Source organism: Pagrus major, chromosome 5 (assembly GCF_040436345.1).
Source record: "Pagrus major chromosome 5, Pma_NU_1.0".
Lineage (NCBI taxonomy): Eukaryota > Metazoa > Chordata > Actinopteri > Spariformes > Sparidae > Pagrus > Pagrus major.
Window position 1 is genome coordinate 23715873 of NC_133219.1, and position 20061 is coordinate 23735933.

The 20061-nt window shown below is 43.7% G+C and overlaps 1 protein-coding gene across 1 annotated transcript; it reads left to right on the plus strand.

The window, feature by feature from the left end:
• The first annotated feature begins 1220 nt into the window (after positions 1–1220).
• Positions 1221–14394, plus strand: hic2 (hypermethylated in cancer 2). Its single transcript, XM_073466449.1, has 2 exons — positions 1221–1294; positions 11578–14394. The coding sequence occupies exon 2, from the start codon at positions 11644–11646 to the stop codon at positions 13396–13398; it is 1755 nt and encodes a 584-aa protein (XP_073322550.1). The 5' UTR covers positions 1221–1294; positions 11578–11643; the 3' UTR covers positions 13399–14394.
• Positions 14395–20061: the final 5667 nt, after the last annotated feature.

Sequence of the window (20061 nt, forward strand, 5' to 3'; positions counted from 1 at the left end):
GAGCTCTGCTTCCCCGCAGAGGATGCAGTTCCCACGGCAACCACAGAGAGGCAGGAGAGCTCTATAACACGTTGCCATGACTTCCAACATCCATGGAATGTGAACCATAAGCATAAAGCATGGCAGATTCCACTGACACAACATCCGGATCAGTCTGTCTCTGCAGCAGTTTGAGGGCAATGGGCACGAATATTGATTATAATCTGCAGCCAGATGCCACCAGCAGCTCGTTGATGAAGGTCCAGTGTAGGTGAGACTCATCTATAGGTTGTGTCCTGGTGCCTATTGGTTGAAGGCAGGTCTGGGTCCTCTGTGTTAAGAGGAGGAGCGAGCAGATCGCCACACTTCCGCACATCTGGTGCCCAACTTGTGAACCACGGCCATCTAATTTCTGCTGATCCCTCTAAATCATTTTTATCTTTAGATCTGTGGAGGCTTTGAGTTCATATGTGAAGCCCCAACTGAGTTTATTATCTTAAATCCAAATAATAAACTGATTTCAGAATAAGTATTGTTGATATAGTTGTTTGTGGTGATAGCAGTATGCGCATATTGATATTTTATAGTCTAACAATAAAGACTCTTGAGCTTGCAGGGAAACATAGTGTAGCCTACACTGCAAAAAGTGTAAAGTTGAATGATCTGCATCATTGCACGAAGCGTGTAAAATTTAAACCTGGTGATGTCATACAACACATTTCATTTGCTTGCGATATTTTCTTCATTAAAATTAAATCCCCGTCGCCACTTCATTTCAACACACGCCCTGCTGACACTTGTTTTTATTCGCATTTCGGTGAAACTGCACCCGAAACTTGCAGGTTTCGCCCACACCCCGTCATATAATATGCGATTTGTCTAATTATTCTTTTTAATTACATCTCAAGACTGAAACATTAGACGAGACAACTTGTCATGTCAGTCATTTTTCTTGCAGCGGAGAGCTGCATGCAGCAGTAGGCTATACGACCATGGCTGAGTCGTGCTGCTGGGAGAAGAAGGCCTGAACGCTCAGTGTGAACACGGCAGGTCCCTCACTTTGTCTTCTTCTTCTCCTTCTCTCTGCCATCTTGCAGGTAAAGTTGCCTGCCAGGGGTCCTGGGCTGAGAAAGTGGCCAAACCCTCCCACAGTGGGATGTTTTCTCTGCTGCACTCTGGGCTGGTTTCTATTCAAATGTGGGTCAGGGGTGAGGAAGCCTAACGTCATAAGCTTGCAACATGGCGTCCCGAAGGCTGTGAGATGAGCAAGAGGATGGTAAAGAACGCTTGAGAACGATCCTACCGATGTAATAAGGTATTTAAATGGATTTATTTCTCTTTTAGGTGGGTTGTGAATGCGTAACGTGGCTGCTTTCGCGTCTGTTTCGATCGGATCGTTTTTCTCGCAGCTGCTGCAGGGATCGCAAGGCTTTTTCGGCGCTACGTTGGTGTTTTTTTCCACGGCGTGCCAACAAAAAGGGGCTCCGCTGGTGCATATTCTGGCTCTACCAGCCTGCTTGGCAAGCCGAGAGATCCCACAGTATTTGCACCGGCTCATCGCGGCTCCTGTTCGGAAACCGCAACATAAATCGTTCGCGAATGTTGTGGCGTTTATTTTGGCGTCGTGGGCTTGTGAGAGATGCCACACAGGACGAGTGTGTACCAAATAATTACCAGGCTGCCTGGCAAAGCACATACGGACCCACAAACGGCTCGTCGCTGCGCTGCACAGAAATGTTGAAATGTCTCCACTCTTTCGCCTCGTTTTCTCTGTTTTTATCATCCAGTATGTTGTATTAATTGTTTAGCAGGATGTGAGGAATGACTTTGTTTAATATCTCGTGTAATCAAAACACTGGCTGCTTTTTTAAAACAGCAGTTGATAAACCGTAATGTGTTAAATGAAATAATTTGCGCATTTTTACGCACGATATTTCGCGCAATCCTCCTGATAACCACAGAGATGTTGCAGTTGGTACCTCTTTGGTGTAACCTGCATTGTTTATATGTAGGTTAAGCACCTTGGTGTTAGGTAGGGTTAATTAAAAAATGATTTAACAGGATTGAATCTCAAATAAAACCCAGCGTAATGTTAAGACTTTCTGCTTTACATCGTTCTCTTGTACATTCTCTCGATGGAGGGGATTGTGTACCTCTTGATTGCCTATAGGTGGGCTACTGCTATACATCGACCATCTTTGTGATCGGCTACAGTGTGGGTGTAACGTTACATTGTGACCCAAAAACTACTGCGCTTTATAGAAGCAGTGTTGCCACATATGGATTTACCAGGTGTGAATTTCCAATTCTGGAAGATAAAAAATGATCAAATCAAATAAATCCACATCAGTTTGCTGGATATTTGATTATTGAACTCATAATTCAGGCCCAACCACAAATCACTTGGCAACTAACAGGAAAATATTTGTGCTCAGGTGTGAAGACAGCTTGGCTCCTCAGGTGATTAGTGTTGTTAAAGTACCAAGGGGCATGGAGGTAATAGGGCACAGGAATGTCAGTAATGTGGCTGCTGTCTTTTGTACAAGCAAATGATTAGTTCTGTCAAGACATTTCCACTCCACGCCTGTTTCAGTATCATCCGAGAAAAATTATTACGCAATAAACAAGATGTACTTTGTTGTCTTTTAACTGATATACATGCTGTGATTAAATAGTAATTTTAAATGATAAGTTATTCAGCCAGTTGTATGTTTCGATGCTTTAGTTTAAGTGATGTGAGGTCCTCGTTTGTCAGGTAACGTATCGTATGTGTCCCAAATGTAGGTTTGGAGTCACAACGTGTTTCCTGTTTTTGATCCTGACATGCCTGGCAACATAGTTTTTGCACAGTCTTGCTTGTAGTTTAATCACACAACTGTTTTTATACCTTTTTGATTGAATACATCCAGGGCAGTTGTTGACGTAAACTAATTTTAAGTAGGGAATTTGTGAGGAGTTTTGAAAATCATAATGTTTTACTATTTTCTAGATTATGTCTTTGGAAAGTTTAGTCACAACATTTGGGCAGCTTGACGGTAAATCTGTCTGTTTTCACAACCTCTTATCCCATTCAGGGTTGCAGCGTGCTGCAGCCTATAATATGAAGATTACAGGACTCTGTTTTAGCTGGTTACACCCAGCCAGAAGTGTTGTTGAAGTGAGCAGTTGCTCTGCCTGCCAGCCTGAAATTTGGCCAAACAATTAGCTGAATCGTGCTTTTCAACAATACAGTTACATAGCTGTATACGACACACTTTCGAGGCTTGATGTGGTGCACACTTTATATACATAATCTAATTTGGTGGGGCTTGTAAAGCTGGAATAGCGCTCCTGGCTGTATTGAGTCGAGTGTTTGATGATGCCAGTGCTGCATCTCTAACAGTAATAAGCTTTGAAGACTGACAGGTAATCCCATTATTTTCAGGACGGTGTCTTATAAACTTAAACAGGTATGCAGAAATTATCAAGTTGTGTGAGTGGGGATATTAGTGTGCATTTTAATCGACCAATCCTCTTTCAGACAGATTAAATATTACACTGACGGCGTGTATGTAGCAAGTAGGTAACTATAGTGAAAATCTGACTAAAATGTAATAAAGTAACTGCTTTAGTCTTTTACCTGCTCGTCTCCATATTCTGTCTGTTTACAAATGTACATTATACGTATGTACATCTACTAAGAAGTGTGGAACAAGTTAATTTAGGTCCTTAAAATGAGCAAGTCAAGTCAACTGATCAGTTTGACTGGTTTCATTGATTACTATGGACTACAAAGTGGGGCCTGGAGGGTAATTTGAGGCCTGTGTGTGCGCCTCATGATCCTCATGATCGGCCCGTTGGTCTTGCCTCACCCTGCTTGTCCCTTTGGCTCCTAGACACACGCACAGTATCCTGTGTACATTGTGATCACGGCTTACTGTGGCGTGTGTGGGCAGCAAAATGCAGTAAGGCTACTTAGGCTATATGTTCCGCTGACATGATAGGCGAGGACTTATAGATTGTGCTAGGCTGTCGTATCTATATGGATCCGACCGTTCTGGTCAGTTCTGTCCTGTTCTGTCCTGTTCTGTGCTGCCTGTTTGAGGGCAGTTTGCTTTCGTTGAGTGGTTGAAGCACCTCAGGGCAGGGTTGTTGTTGTTCTTTAAGAAGAAACAGTCTGTGGAATGTAGTGCTGATAGCCAGAAGGTTATGCAGTGTTTAAAGGCTGGAGGAGAAGGAGGAGGAGGAGGAGGTGGGGAAAGAAGGGGGGGCAGCTGTGTAAAACCTTGGACCATACAGGATCTTTCCTTACCCAACATGCCCTCTGTCCTTAACCAAAGCATTAGCATCCAGGTCATGTGGATCTGCTGCTTTTTACGGGTAGGGAAGGGGCTGGGGGTTTATCTCATCAACAAAGTTCATTCTCTCAAGACAGAGGTCACTTTATCATACCAATCATATGTTGGTATGTCAGTGACACGGTTGATTACTTCACTTTTGGCTTTGCGGGCACATGGTTGGATACAGCATGTGTTAGCCAGTATTGCTGGTAGCCTCTGGACATCTCAGTGTTCATTTCAGTGTTTATTTAATTTCTCTTGGGGGGGGGGGGGATGCAGCAACTGAGGCTTAAAACACAGGACACAGAATGTAGATGCACACACGTATTAACCCATTACAGAGAGAGAGGCAGAGTGTAGTTGTAACTCTGCTTAAAAAAGACCTAGTTGGTTTTCTTAGACACTCCTCTTTTGGATCTGGTTAAATATATGGATATATGGATTAATAAGGCATTTGAAAGGAAGTAAATTGACTCAACACTCAATTAGAGATAAAAATGAAATGCTGTCAAACCTGAAAATATGAGATTAGTCACATTGTAGGGAATTCTACCTGCTGCTGTTATGTTGATGCGTCCTGGTTGTTTAAAGTTACAGTTTCTGAGGGAAGTATTCAGACTCACTTTTTACAAACTTTATTGTGTTAAAGATCACATCAGTCTCCACACAATAAATCAAAATCGCAAAGAAAAAAACATGCTTAGAAACATTCTTGCAAACAAAATATTAACAGTCAAAAAATTTGTGATATAAACGTAAGAAGAATAAACATTTTAGGAAAGCACATGACTGCTGAGCTGTACCTGCAGATACACTGTCCTGTGCTGCCATCTTGCTTTGTTGGACCTCTTTAGTTATGACATTGAATTCTCCCATGCTGATAAAATGTATCTGTTTGGATTAGAATTGGCAGTTTGTCAGAGTCCCGACTTTAAAAGTGAGGGGCTCGTGCCCAGATTATGACTTGTTGTTACTCCCTCCAGACTTGACTGTGGCCGCAGTGTCTACTATTACTTGTGGACAACATGCAAACCACAAAACAAATTCATTCATGAGCTGTTGTTAAGTTGTGGTGTTGGAAATGAAGCTCAAAGAAAAATCTCACTGGTCTGTCACTGTGCTGCAAGAAAATCCAGAAATTTAAAAGGTGTCATGTATACCGGACTATGTTTTTTTGTTTTGTATTTTTTCGGTTGTGCACATGTAGGAGGATTCATGTGTGGGAGAGAGAGAGTCTTGCCTTTTTATTTCCTTGCTGCACAGCATTGGCACATCTGGGGTACACGGGAACCATCGGGCCACCTCCTGTGATGAAATGGACAGGGCTCTTTTCATTCCACTGCACCCTTGGCAGGACTTGTTTTTCTGCATCATGGCTGAACTGCCTGACAGAAAATGAGTCTTAATTGGAAGGTTTCTACCCTCACTGCGGTAGGGACACTGTAATTCATGTACTTCCCCCTTCAGCCATGTAGCACCAGGGTCATGCACCTGTTCTGCAGCATTTGTATCCAACAATTTTTGCAGAAATCCATGTCTCCAAGACAGATCAGCCTGTACTTCCCATAATAATGTGTTTGAGCATTTGTACAGCTGGACGTCTCCCCTGCGTCTTTTCTGAAGCGATTATGTTATCAGAATTGGATCAGTGTCCAGAATTCCAGCAGATGCTCTGCATCAGAGCTATTCACATTTTTGCCACAGAGACACAAGTAGAGGCAGGTTTTTATTTCCAGCAAAGACCACAGCGAGTGATTTCACCCATTATTTCACCCTCTGTAGTCTCCGTTTGGAACAAGTACTATGTTTTGGATTAAATTCAACTAAAACTAACTTAACTAAAAATGACTTAATGGCAGCGGGTCATGCTCAGTGCATTTACATACACATAACTTGCTGTTAACTTTCTGTACTAACCTGATTTATTAAACGCTATGGAAACAACAAACTGGGTTTCATTAAGTGAATCAAGAGATTTAGGGAAACACGGCAGGATTTGGGTAAGACAAACCTGATTTCCTAACAGGGTTAAGGAGTTTCACTTATGTGCGCATGCATGACAAAGGCTTGAGATAGGAAGATCTGGGACGGCACTGAGGCCAGATGAAAGGAATCATCATTACTATAAGAAGATCGTGCTGCTTTGAACAGTGAAACATGCACTGTAAATGCTCTGTAAAGCATCTCCATGACTTTTCCTCTTCAAATATGACAGCATTAATAAATATCATTGGGGGAAAAAATGTTTGCTAATCACCTGCATGTATATTTATAGTCACCAGGTTACTGTGGTGCATTTAAACACATTGTCTAATTTTTCTGCCTTAACCTGCAATTCATAAACACAATAACCGTGGTTTCTAAAATGTGTCCTAAAACTGAACTCTTGATCAAATCAAATCATCGAGGTTTGTATATGCCGTTTCCTGTGATGCAGCAGATATACTCAGGTGAAAAGAAATGTATAGAGTGCCAAGAAGCACAGCTGTCCCATTTAATCTCCTCATTGTACTGTGAGCCGTCCCTCCACTCATGAGAGAACAGAAACTCAGATAATTGCAGTACCCACGAGTCCTGAATGGATCAACCTTACCCATGCAGCAGCCTCAGCCATGTTGAAATGGCTCAGAGGTGCTCTGTGTTTGTATTTCAAACTGGCTTTGTACCATCCCCCTAGCCCCTCCCCCACTCCCTCTGCCCACCAGCATACTCTCTGGGTGTGTGTGCTGTGTGTGCATGTGTTTTAAGTGCACTGTCTCTGTAAGTGCGCGCACACAAGGAGGCTTTTTTGCTCGCGTACATGATTGACTTCAGTCTTTACCTGCTCATTTGTCTCTTCTGCAGTTTTACAAAGTCACTACTGTATATAATTCAAAGAGATCGCTGCGAAAGGTAACCCTGCAATAAAGCCGAGGTTGAATCTGTTTTCTTGTTTTTGATTGGTTGTTTAGCAGGTGACCTTTCACAGTTGTAGGGTGTGTTTTGTTGTTGCGCCACAGGACTTTGCCTCACCTCTGCCCTCTCTCCTGGCTCGCTACCCTCTGTTCAGGAGATTAGTGCCACAGCCCACTGCTCTCTCAGCCACCTTCGCTGCATGTACGCTGACTCTGAAAGGTTTGCCAGCTAACTGTTTAATCCATAAACTCCTTGGAAAAAGGCTGCAATGACAGGCAGCGGTAAATGAAGTCCAAACAGATCATCCAGATCGCTGGTGTAACCGGTTTAATTGAGGGCAGACTGACATTAATTCACTGCTGGGGGCACTTTGATGCTCACTACTTTTCATTCCAGAATCGGATATGTTACTCTGATCATGTCTGCCAAGTGCGTGTAAACATCCCCGTCTGCTCATCTTCTCATCAGGCCCCTGAAACAAGTCAAGGTTGAGGGTAAGCAGTAGGGTACGGTGTTTTTAAAATGAGGTTTGCCCCTCTATCATTAAGCCGCAGTCAGTTTTGGAAAAGGTTAACACTGCAGGCAAGGTAAGCTGATCCCGTGCCTGTGCTTGAAGGGCACAGGATCATGCAGTCCGAGCCCAGAGCTGTCTTTGGTTGGTATGTGGTGCCATATTTGGTCAGAGCACGTATTGTTTCTCACGACCCTCCTGAGCAGCTATCTTGGCATCTCTCGACCTCACTGCCAGCCTTTGCAGAGGGCTTAAAAAACCCAGGCATCCAACCCTGCAGGAAATGCCGCTCGTCAACTAGGTAATGTTATACATATGAACTAGTCATCCCGCATACTGGAAACATCATTCTAGCTGTTCTAGTAGGGTCGTCTTTCTAATGCTTGATCCTTCCCTGACTTTACACTATAGCTGTGAGGCTGCGATGCTGTAACAGAACACGGCCTTGATGTGATACTGAAAATGTTTCTGTAGTCTCGTACTGGCAGAAGCTGCCATGATGGTGCTGGCCTATCTGTCCCCTGTGGTATTAAGCCTGCTTTCCTGGGCAGCACCATTGGAAGGGGAGCTGGGCCTACACGTGTCCCACCCTAGCAGCATATAGATCAGCCATAATCCATTAGCAGCTCCCTGGAATCCAGCCGGCACAGCACAGCACTGGAGGGGCCAGGGGGAGAGGGTAGCAGAGTGGGTGATGGCAGGGGGGGGGGGAGGAGAGAGAGAAGGAGGGATGAGAAGAGGAGGGGGTGGGGGAGGGCTCTTTTTTTTTTTTTTTTTTTTCTCCAGAGCTGGCTTCTCTGCTCCGAGCCCAGCCCCTTTTTTATGTTGGTCTGCTGGAAAAGCCTCTTGAAATCCCCCCCCCCATAAAGGCTATAGAGGTGTGTGTGTGTGTGTGTGTGTGTGTGTGTGTGTGTGTGTGTGTGTGTGTGTGTGTGTGTGTGTGTGTGTGTGTGTGTGTGTGTGTTAAGAGACTTGACTGATATATGGCTTCCTGGCTGGCATCATAGCATGGAGAAAGAGGGCTGCTAGAGGAAGAAGGGCCTCCCCTTCTTTCTCCAGCAGCCCTCTTCTCCATTACTGCCTGCAGGGTTGAGCGCCGCACACCGCTGTAGCACATTGTGCGATTAGCCGCAGATCTGGGTTATGTATTCCAGTATAGCTCATTATAATTCTCGTCGGGGACAGGGAACTGTTCCGGGGATGTGTCTGAATGCCCGGCGAGAGGCTGGTGACGATAGGGAGAAAAGGAGGAGAGGAGCAGAGGAAAGACAGACGGGGGAGGGGAGGCAAGAAAAGAAGTGTCAAGGCAGAGGAGGCAAGCACAGGCCTGGACCTGAGAGTAATGATCACTCCAGCTGATTGTATCAGCGAGCCTCACTGTTCCCACAGAGCTGGCTTTGATACACCAGCAAGCTGTCCCCAGTTAACAGTTCACCTGGTTGTTTTTGCAAGATGTTCAGTGTCGCCTATAACAGACTATTTCTAGCTACCCAGACCTAACAAATTCCCTTCATATGTTACGATATGATATACTTTATTGTCCCCGTGAGGAAATTTGTCTTGGACTCAAATGCTGCTCACGTAACTGCCTCCGAGTTACAGTTGTCACCTATAGTTGTGTGTTATTCACTCATCATCTGCATGATGATTGCAGAGCTTTACCAAAGGGCCTTGGCCAGTATATTCAAAGCTTTGCTGAAGAATGTTGTGACACAGCATGCCATTATTTTGCTGGAAATGTCAGATTCCTCGATGAAGGGCGCAGATCAAACAAGAGCTTGCTAAACCTGATCATTCAGACTGAATTGACTGGTTAAAGGAACTGATGAAAAAAACATTAGTGGTGATGCTGAAGCAGTTGTTCTTGGTTAGTATAGCTGCAGATACACATTATATATCAATTTTTTTTTTTAGATCTCCTGCATAAAAGCACTTCACAAATGCTTGGACTGTATGACATAATTAAATATCACAATGTTTTTGACTGAATACCTCTATCACTCTTTCTTTCAAAAAATATTAATGAGATTCCTGATACATCACGATATGGAAAATCTAAGATAATATTGTCTCATGAACTGCACATATTTGCGTGGCTTCAGTGGTCAGATGAAACTTTATTCCAGAGGGTGTTCAGTCGTGAGCCTTTGCACTCAGGCGTGATGCTTCTGGGACGCTAGCGGAGTGTAGGGACCACTTCCTTCTTTCCTGCTGTGTGTTATGAAACATGATTTTCAGTAAATCTCTCAGTTGGCACTGAGTTGAAATGGCACATTTTCACATGTATTTACGGCTCGAGTTAAGCATTTCTCTGCATTACTGTGTAATCTCCTGTAATACGGTATACCCTGCTCTGATCAGGGGCATTAAAGATGTGTGTCCATTTTCCCAGCATGCCCAGGGCTTTATGAACGTGCTAACATGGGTCAAGCATAGACCCCTGCTGCTTCAACTAAAGAACACTACTACTATCACACTTGCAGGCCTCTTTTGCATTCAGTTTCTTTAACAAAGTTCCTGTTTTCACTGTCAGACTAGAAGTAGACCACAGCAGTATGAAATCGGTCATCAGCATGTAGTTTAACGGTGAATGAGATTCATCTGTCCTAATTCCATAAATGAGGGCCTCTCTGGTGGATCAGGTGTTGCCGTCCTTGTCTTTGAGCCACACCCTCTGCCCCCCTCTTCTGCCCTATCTACTGTGTAGTTTTACCTGCTCAGGTGTCACCTAATCCATCCCCGCGGCCCTGCTGTGCCACCGACCCCCACCCCCAGACAATAGTGCAGGGCTGACATTACCATGACCTAATGTAGACTAGAGCGAGCCGAGTTTCCAAAGAGGGCACCCCACCGAAACTAGAGTTGCTCCACAGAGATAGAGAAGAGAAGCGTAGGGGAGGCACCTGAGAAAAGTGGTTACTTTACCCTTTCTTCTCCTCCGCCCCTTTGGCTTTTGTGCCAGAACAGTGGCAATGTATACAATCAGAACTTGATCCATGTAGGGTTGCAATTTGTTTAAAAAGGAAGATAAGAGGAGAGGAAGGGTTCCAGTTTCTGAGCTGCCATGTGATTATGTGGCACGCTGTGTTAACAGTTTGCTAATTTCCCCATGAGAGCTAAAAGCTTGGATTGATGTACTCACAGTGGGTGTCGCAACACACGCAGTTTAATTGTTAGATATGTCAGGCATGCAGCTCTGTAACTGTCAGTTTTTTCACACCTGTATTCAATTTTAATCCTACTTACGGCTACAACAAACAAGTGCAGCAACTGAAGCTGTTTTCCATTGTCGATTGATCTGTTAATCATTCTCGGTTGATCAATTAGTTGTTTGGTCTATAAAATGTCATAAAATAGTGAAAAATGTCTGTTTGTTTCCCTCAAATGCTTTTTTTTGTCCCCAATCCAAAGATATTCACTTTCGTGTCATAGTGAAGTTAAAAAAAAAGCATAAAATATTCACATTATAGAAGCTGAAATGAGAAAAATGTACTCGATTGATCGATTATTAAAATAATTGCCGTTTGATTTAAATGTCCTATTTGTAAGAAAATTTGTTTTTGAGTCTCATTCCCAGCTTTTCTTACAAATAGGACATTTTATTAGTTGGCAATGAATCAATGAATTGGTTTATTGTTGCAGCTCTCCAATAAAGTAGAATTAAACCTAACTTGTAGAAAAACCTGTTTCTACTGAACAATACAAGCTCCGTTTTTACATGAAGCCTTTGCATGTTGCATTGACTAAGCAAATGCTGCTCGATCACCATTTTTATCTTTGTGTTGAACAACCTGCCATTTGTCACGTATCAGTCTAGTATGTCTTGGTGTCTCAAATGAAAAAACCAACCACATTTTTTGTTTTTTCTTCCAGCTTCAGGTGGTGCTCGTGTAGGAAGAGAGAGAGAGAGTGAAAGAGAAGGAAAGAAGGAAGGTGGAAATGGAACTGCCAAATCATGCCAAACAACTGCTGCTGCAACTCAACCAGCAGAGAGCCAAGGGCTTCCTGTGTGATGTTATCATCGTGGTGGAGAATGCGCTCTTTCGTGCCCACAAGAACATCCTGGCGGCAAGCAGCATCTACTTCAAATCTTTGGTCCTCCACGATAACCTCATTAACCTCGACACAGAGATGGTTAACCCCTCTGTATTCAGACAAGTTCTGGACTTCATCTACACTGGGAAGCTCCTCTCCTCGACGGAGCAGAGCAGTGAGCAGAATTTCAGTGCCCTCTTAACCGCAGCCAGCTACCTCCAGCTCCATGACCTCGCTGCTCTGTGCAGAAAGAAGCTTAAGCGCAATGGTGGGAAACCCCTGCCAGGTAAACCCTCCACTCCAGGTCCCCTCAGCCGCTTACGCATCAACAACCAGCGCCTTTCCTCTTCTACCCCTGCTGGTCCTAAAAACCACTATCCTCCAACCCCTTCCGATGCCGACCAGCCACAGCCAGATGAAGGCCTTCGGGACAAGCTCTCAGATGACGAAATGTTTGTCGGCAGCACTGGGAGGAATGGGAATGGGGGGAATGGCAGCAGTAACGGTAACCTCAGCAGTGGAGGAAGTGCTGGGGAGCCAGACCTTGGACTCGACCTGTCCAAGAAGAGCCCCCCATCTGCGGGCACAGCCACTGACGCCCTCAGCCCACACAGCAACTCCCAAGAATCCCCTCAATCTGCCTCAGTATCCACAACCAACAGTGCCTCACTGGATGACTCCTCTACCACCCTACCAGGTGGAGACACCTGTGGCTCAGAGAACATGGATCTCAACTCCTCCTCTAAAGGCTCAGAGGAATCCCAAAACCAGCCTGATGGCCCCCCACCTCAGAAGAAATCCCGGCAGGGTGCTCGCAAGAACGAATGGCCTAAGAAAGAGGCGTCAGGGTTGAAGTCAGAAGATCATGACAGGCCCCTGGTTAATGGGGTGATCGTGGGTCCTAAAGATGGCCGGTCCTCTGGGGCTGGAGGGGGCAGCGGCAGCAGCTTCACCTCTGACCAGTGTAAAGATGAGGAAGACGGGGGAGAGAACGGCCAAGACCACAGTGAGGAGAGTGGGCAAAGTGACGGAGAGAGTGCAGGAGGTGGTGGAGGAGGAACAGGAGGGGGACACAGCGCCAACTACGTGTACCGGCAGGAGGGCTTTGAGCCAGCGTTTGGAGACAACCTCTATGTGTGCATTCCCTGTGGTAAGGGCTTCCCCAGTTCTGAGCAGCTCAATGCTCACGTGGAGACACACACCGAGGATGAGCTCTACATCAAAGAAGAGGGAGGGACCTTCGTGAAAGAGGAAGATGAGGAGGAGGCGGAGGACCTATCTGCCCCCACAGGTCCCTCCAACTTTGGCTCTGAAGCGCGTCCGTTCAAGTGTACAGTCTGCAGTAAGAGCTACAAAGACCCGGCTACGCTGAGACAACATGAAAAGAGCCATTGGCTGACCAGGCCTTTCCCCTGCAACATCTGTGGCAAAATGTTCACCCAGAGGGGCACCATGACGCGCCACATGCGCAGCCACCTCGGCCTCAAGCCGTTTGCGTGTGAAGAGTGTGGCATGCGCTTCACACGCCAGTACCGTCTGACAGAGCACATGCGTGTCCACTCTGGGGAGAAGCCGTACGAATGCCAGCTTTGCGGGGGGAAGTTTACCCAGCAGCGCAACCTCATCAGTCACCTGAGAATGCACACCTCACCCTCTTAGAAATGCATCAAGCCAAAGAACTCTGGGAATAGAAACAAAAAAAAACATTTCTCTACCTTTTTTCCATCTCAACAGCAAAGAAACGCACACGTACACATTCACACACAGACTCACACACAGTTCAACATGTTTATTCCAGTTTACGATGCCCTGGCTAAGTGAATGATGTAGCTGTTAGCCACAGTGGGCTCTTGGTGACGGTGGGATCTTGTCAACGCAAGGATCATGTCATCATTTATAACAGGTGACGTCTGCTCACCTCTCAGGAGTTCTCGAGAGACAATTACTCCTGTCTCTCTCCAAAGTCACAAAGCCATGGTGGAGTGGCATGACTTCTGGTCTGCGTTGCAAGTCTGTCAAATGTGAATGTGGGTACTGATATGTCAAGCCCCCTCACCTCATATCCCTCAGCAGCCTTTCTATACTTTACCTGTGAGCATTGAGTTTCTCAGATTGTTCCTCAAGCTGATGAACTCAAGAGTCCCCACTGTACTCCAGTGCTATCTTAACCAAAAAGAAAACCCGTGCAAACAATACTGGCAATAATTCAGCAAAAAGATTATTTCTACCCTGACAGCTTTATATCCTTTGTTATGTTGGTGATGGGGATCTGTATGTAAGAGGAGGGGTAACTTGGTTTGGGACCATCTCCATGCTTTAACTGAAAGTCCTGAAGGAAGGTTTGTGGTGGGATGACATTGGATTAAGTTTTAGTTTTACAGACAGCAAATACTCCTCTCTGCAGCTGTCCGCAGTGATATAGAGAGGCTTTTCATTGTTTTTCGGTTTTGCCTGCTAGTGCTCCCAGGAATGAATCCTGGTTGGAAAGATGAACCCCTTGAGGTACTTTGTTTTACTTAAAGAACTTGTAATGTTTCAGTGAATGTTTAAACTGGAAGGTCTTGGGATTTTTCTTGTGGAGGGGAGGGATTGCGGGCGGGGTGGGGTAGTTTGACGGGGGGTAAGAAAAGGTTTTAGACTGAACATTATGTTCAGTGGGTACGTTTATTTTTTTGTCTGTATAGCTTTCCTCCCCTCATAAAAAAGAAAAGTCTATTTATATAGGCTTGTGACCTCGCTACCTCTGATTACTCTTACGAACTCTATGTTGATTAGTTGAAAGTTCCTATGTAATTAATTGTAAAAAGTGTGTAGATTATGGTAACTTTTCACCTAATGCTTTAACCTGCCCATCTCTCAACACAGGTTTTTAATGCTCATAGATTTTACACATTAATATTGTTTTTAGCTGTTGTTTTTACTTGTCAAATATAGCTTTTTGGGTGCCCTGCTCAGTGTGGCGCCCACCTCAAAGTGTACTGTAGCTTCCTGCCTGGAGCAAATAGTGGTTAGTTAGTGTAGATGTATAGTGTTCCAAAGATCTTTTGAATGTTGAGGAGAACAGAGCTAACTAACAAACATTGCTAGACAAGTTCATAACCAAAGTTTTTTAAAAAGATGTACTTAAGATATATAGCATACTAAATTATTTCACGTTTGATTTCTTTTTGCTGTATAAAACAAATTATGAATTATATTCTAAGTCCAGACAAAGAAATCCACTCTTTTAATGGAGTTTTGGCCAATGACTCTGACACTGAGGAAGGTTCTCGTGGTTTGCAAGGAAAGCTTGTGCTGATTGGTGGGCCGGTATAATGTAAACTTTACCACCTAACGAAAAAATGGTAAAGTTTTAAAACATGTTCCCACGAACATGTTTTTTTTTTTCTTTTTTTCTTTTTTTTTTTTTCTTTTTGTTTGTATCCAGAGTCCTTATCACTTTATATTCCCTGACTTTAAAAACAGGACTTGATGACATTGTATGTGTTCTGTTCAGACCAAAAAAAAAAAGAAAAAGAAAAAAAAGATAGGAATTATAATCAGAATTTTAATGTGAAGTTCAAGTTGCTTGTTAGTTTTTTGAGCCAGACTTGTGAAAACTTGTAATAAGAAGGGAGAAGCAGAGATGCACTGGACAGCTGGACAGCTCATTGGTCTCCTGCAGCATCCTTTTGTTTCTGATTGTATTCCATTATATCGCAGAATGATTTTAAATTATTTTAAACCTCTAAAGCTTTACCTCATCGTAAGCTACCATAAGTTGGGAAAGGCCCCTCTGTTGTCTGTGGGTTTCACTGACACCTGTCCAGTGTATCTATTCTTAACAGTTACACTGTGGAGCATGAACCTTCACTACAAGTTTTTGGTATAGGCATTCCTCTATTATGTTGGTTTAACTGTCTTCTTGATTTTTTTTTTTTTTTTTTTATTCCTCTTTCGTCCTCATGTTTATGGTCTGTGAAATGTTTGTTATAATAGGGATGCAGCTACAGTTACACAACATCACTACCGTTTTAAGGTACCTGCGTCCTGGACTCCCTGAGTTGTTACATGGTTATGTTGGATGTTGGTGTCTTGCTGTTAAGCAGTTGCTGTTTAGTGATTGCATGGTACATCTATGAATTTTTCACACTCCCCCACCCCCCCTTCAGCTACAAACATGTTATTTATCGCCTGATCCATTGTTGCTTGTGACCTCTTCTAGCTTAAGAGGGAGTCCACAATGCATTGCCTTCAAACGTTATTGTACTTGTCAGCACTTACTGCAGTACAGCGTAATGTCTGTCATGCAAAAGGTGTTTTTACAACAAGATCTCTAGCCATCTCTGCAAAAGACTTTGCAGCTGCATTTGAATGCTCGCTTGTTTGACATAACGAAGAAAGAAAAAAAAATACTACGAACTCCAAACTGTGACCATACTACTACTACTACTATTACTACTACTAGTACTACTACTATTCAAATACTTCAGGGATTGTTCTGCATCTGTGAATGCAGACTCTCAGCTACATTTGTAAGACATGGTATTGTATCGATTTCTCTGTATTTTAATCATGGGAAAAGCAAAACACTAGTTTCATATTTAAGACGAACAGGGGGGTACTTTTTCAACTAACACAAAGAGCCTTGACAAAAGGCGAGGCAGCTCGAAACAAGTCTACATTTTAGTTAGTAACACAGTATGTTCAGAAATAGTTGCAAAGTTGTACAAAGAAACTAAGAAGAAAAAAAAAAAAGCTCATACCCAAATCCACAAACTATTTTTTAAACCAAAGCACATTTGAATGATTATGGAACCATGCGTGGCTCTAAAAAAAGAAACATATGTATTTATCTCATTGTTTACATAAACTTTTACAGTTTTACAGACCTCAGTCGAGGCTCGGCCAGTCAGAGAGGTGGCTTTGTGTGTTTGTTTTTTTTTATTTTTTTTTATTTTGTTGATGCTTTTCCACAGAGGTTGCTGCCAAAACAAAAGCATAGCGTCAAACCTGGGGTGAACTGCTGCATATTCAATTAAGGGGAGGGGTGTGTGGTTTAGGGGCAACCCCGACGACCCCCCCTCTGCCAGCTGGCTTTGGGGTGACCCTGCGCCCCAGTCCCCCTGCCCTCTGGCCTGTCTTCAGATGGGACTGCAGCATTAGAGGGGGGGTGGGCAGTGCGTCCTTGACGTATTAATCAAAAGAATTGTTAGCCAGGGTCTTTAGCTCAATGTTGTGTCTCTGTGTTTACCCAAATGCACTTGAGGACTACCTCTGCTGATTGGGTCTCTTAATATGTAGGAGCGTGTGGGTGATGCTTGAATGGTTTGGGCTGTTTTAGTAACATGGTACATCTCTTATGCTGGCGGTTCTTGAAACTTAACTGGAGAATGTAGCTTTGATTTGTTCACTGCATGTAAACAGGCTTATCTGGTAGTCTTAACTGTGAATGTTATTGTCGTATTTCTGATTTTATGATGTTTGTTTTTTTTAGCTGCCTGTGTTCTGTGGGTAAAAGCAGCACAAACCTCTGGCTGGCCGGGCCTCATACAAAGTTGGTGCAAACACTTATTGACAGTGTTCTTTTTTTATCAAATGTCTATTGTCAGTGATGAATGTATTTATTTCTGGTCCTGCCCTCACCTCTGCAGAGAATATGCTCAGTGTGTGAGACTGAGGTGGAGGCAGGACCCCCTTTTATTTTTTTTTGTTTTTGTTTTGAGGATTTCAAGCTGAGAATCAAAAATGAGACACAAGACATAGCCATTAACCACAATCTGTGAAGTTTTTTTTTTTGTGGGAGAACTGATTTTATTTTTTCCAACTCAAAGAAAATGGTCTATGGCATTTAATATCTTCTTTCTCAGTTATACCTGACAGTCTGTAGGGTTTTGATTTCATGTGATTCACTATGGGTGTTTTTTTGCCCATGTGTTCTTGGGTTCTCACTGAATGACTGCACACCGGGGGAGTTGAACTTTAACCCCTTGTGTGTGTCTGTGGACACAGGCAGGTTGCTGTGACCTGCCTGTACAGAAAGGAGGCTACTGTATCTCTTCAAACTTGCTCTTCCTGGGTGTTGCCATGCTGCTGCCATTAGGAAAAAAACACATCACACAGCAAAACATGCACATAATCGACACATCTCTCCGCTGAACGGTATTGTGACTATTGTTACATTTCTTGTCTTAAACCACTTCTTCCATCTCCTTTTTTCATGATGTACGTGTTTTTAGAGTCTGTTAGTTCCACATCGGAGGGTTTTAGAAACGTTGGGTGAGATAGCTTTACTAAGTGCACTTTGTATGTTTTTCAAAGCCTCTGGGAAGACCCGGGTGCTCTCATATCAGTTCCCATTTAACTGATGGTTTACTCTTTGTCTTTCTCTTCTTACCTCATCATTGTTCCTGTATGTTTGTTGAAGTATCATATCATTATGCAGTGTTACAAAAGCTTTAAAAGTGAATATACAAAGCAAGAAATGCGGCCGAGCGGCTGTTCTCGGATCTGAGCATTCAAGTCTCCATCTCATTTCTTGATAATATCGTTGTTACACCTTTCTACGGTTGTTACCACCATCTTCCTCTCCAGGCGTTTTGTATAGTTGAGGGGCTGGTCTGTCCAGTTATTATGGAGATGCTCCCTCTTACCTCGGCAGACTAAACCAAAGCCAGTTTTTAAAATGGCCTCCGGTGCCATTAAAGCATGTCTAAGCTTTACTGTCCCTTGCTTTATCTCAGATACACCTGACCCCCCCCCCCCCCCCCCCCCCACTCTTCAGCCCTTTGACCCCTCTGCATTGTTACCGCGCAGGCAATTGTATCCTCTGCTCTGCTGCATTTTACATTTCACATCAGTATTTACTGTACCTCCAGTAACGTTGTGCAGTAGTGACTAAAAAAAAAAAACAGAAAACACCAAATTACCTCAAAACGTTCAGTGTTTACAGAATTGTGCTATCTTGCCATTACATCTCAGCATTTGTACTTTTTTTGCCGTCCATCTGTAACCAAAATATGCTTTTTCTGAAATGGAGTTCGTTGCAGCATGTTTCCATACGTCACCTTTAATTTAATTTAAATCTGTTTATGAATTAACAATGGCACAGTGTCACCTCGATGTGCACCGCATTAATGGAAAGACTAGCTGCTAAAGAAATAGTACTTGAAGAGTTGATTAGCGGAGTTGCCCATGAAGTGGGTGTATCAAGCTTCCTCTCCGGTCTGTTTTCTTCAGGAAGAGCCTCTCAATAATGTATCAGTATCCGTGGGCTGAGAGGCTCTGGAATGGACACGTAGGGTCTTTGCTGATGAATAATTAAAGGCAGAGAAACCCCCTCCCCCTTGGCAAACACACTACACATGCAAAGGTGAACACACCCAGGTGCACTTTTGCTGGCATGTATGCATGCGCACCTCCACTCATGCAAACGCAAATGCCACCGTCTAGACTTCAAACACAACCTAACATGCACACACCAGTATTTAAGGTGAGATTCTGTGACCCCTTTTTTGTGGCTTTTGGCAGCACCCAGGTTGGGCTCTCTCCCTCTCTTTATCTCCACTCCTCTGAGAGCTCGTATTCAGGTCAGAGCCGCCGCCGTGCACAGTGACGGGGCTCGCAAACTCAAAGTGTCATAAAAGTGTAATACAGCTGACCTCAGCACTCACAACCTTGCAGTCTTAATGTACAGCAGTGAGGAAAAATAAACTGTTATTTTATGATCTTTTCATTAAAAGCTTGATTGAAAACCAACACCTGTCTTTGACTTTGTTTTAGTTTTCTGTTCCTCTCCTGAGAGCAAGTCTGATTGTGTCCTTGGTTTGGTGTAAGTGATCCTGTTCGTAGATAATATCTGATGGGTAACGTCTCCCGACTCACAGGTCACATGTTTCTTGTTTCATTTCAGGTATTGCTACCCTGTGCTGTTTGCCGCAGGGTTAATTTGTGTACATTTTATGAACATGCCGAAGAGACGTGTTATGTGGCGGCTTGCATGTGTATGTCATTCCTGTGACATGAGAACCGGTTGGTAGTCTTCACAGACAGTATGGCCCGCATACATATGGCAGAAAAGTCGGTACAGAATATGGGACAAAATAACCGTTGACAACACCAAAGTCCTGCATTAATTAACAATTCATATAATTCATTATTTGACTGAGGCATTGACTTCTTTTTTCAGTTATCTTGTAGTGTTGCAAGCAAGTTTCCTGCCAAGAGTCATGATTCTTGAGTCATTTCCTTTGGTCACGTTGCAGGTTTACTGTTAGCCTGACGCACCAGCAATTCAGGAAAAGCGACTTTCTGCCCTCTTTGTACCTCTTTAAAGGATAGACT

Excerpts from the sequence above, each read along its gene's own strand:
- hic2 (XM_073466449.1), top strand. The coding sequence starts at position 11,644 with ATGGAACTGCCAAATCATGCCAAACAACTGCTGCTGCAACTCAACCAG.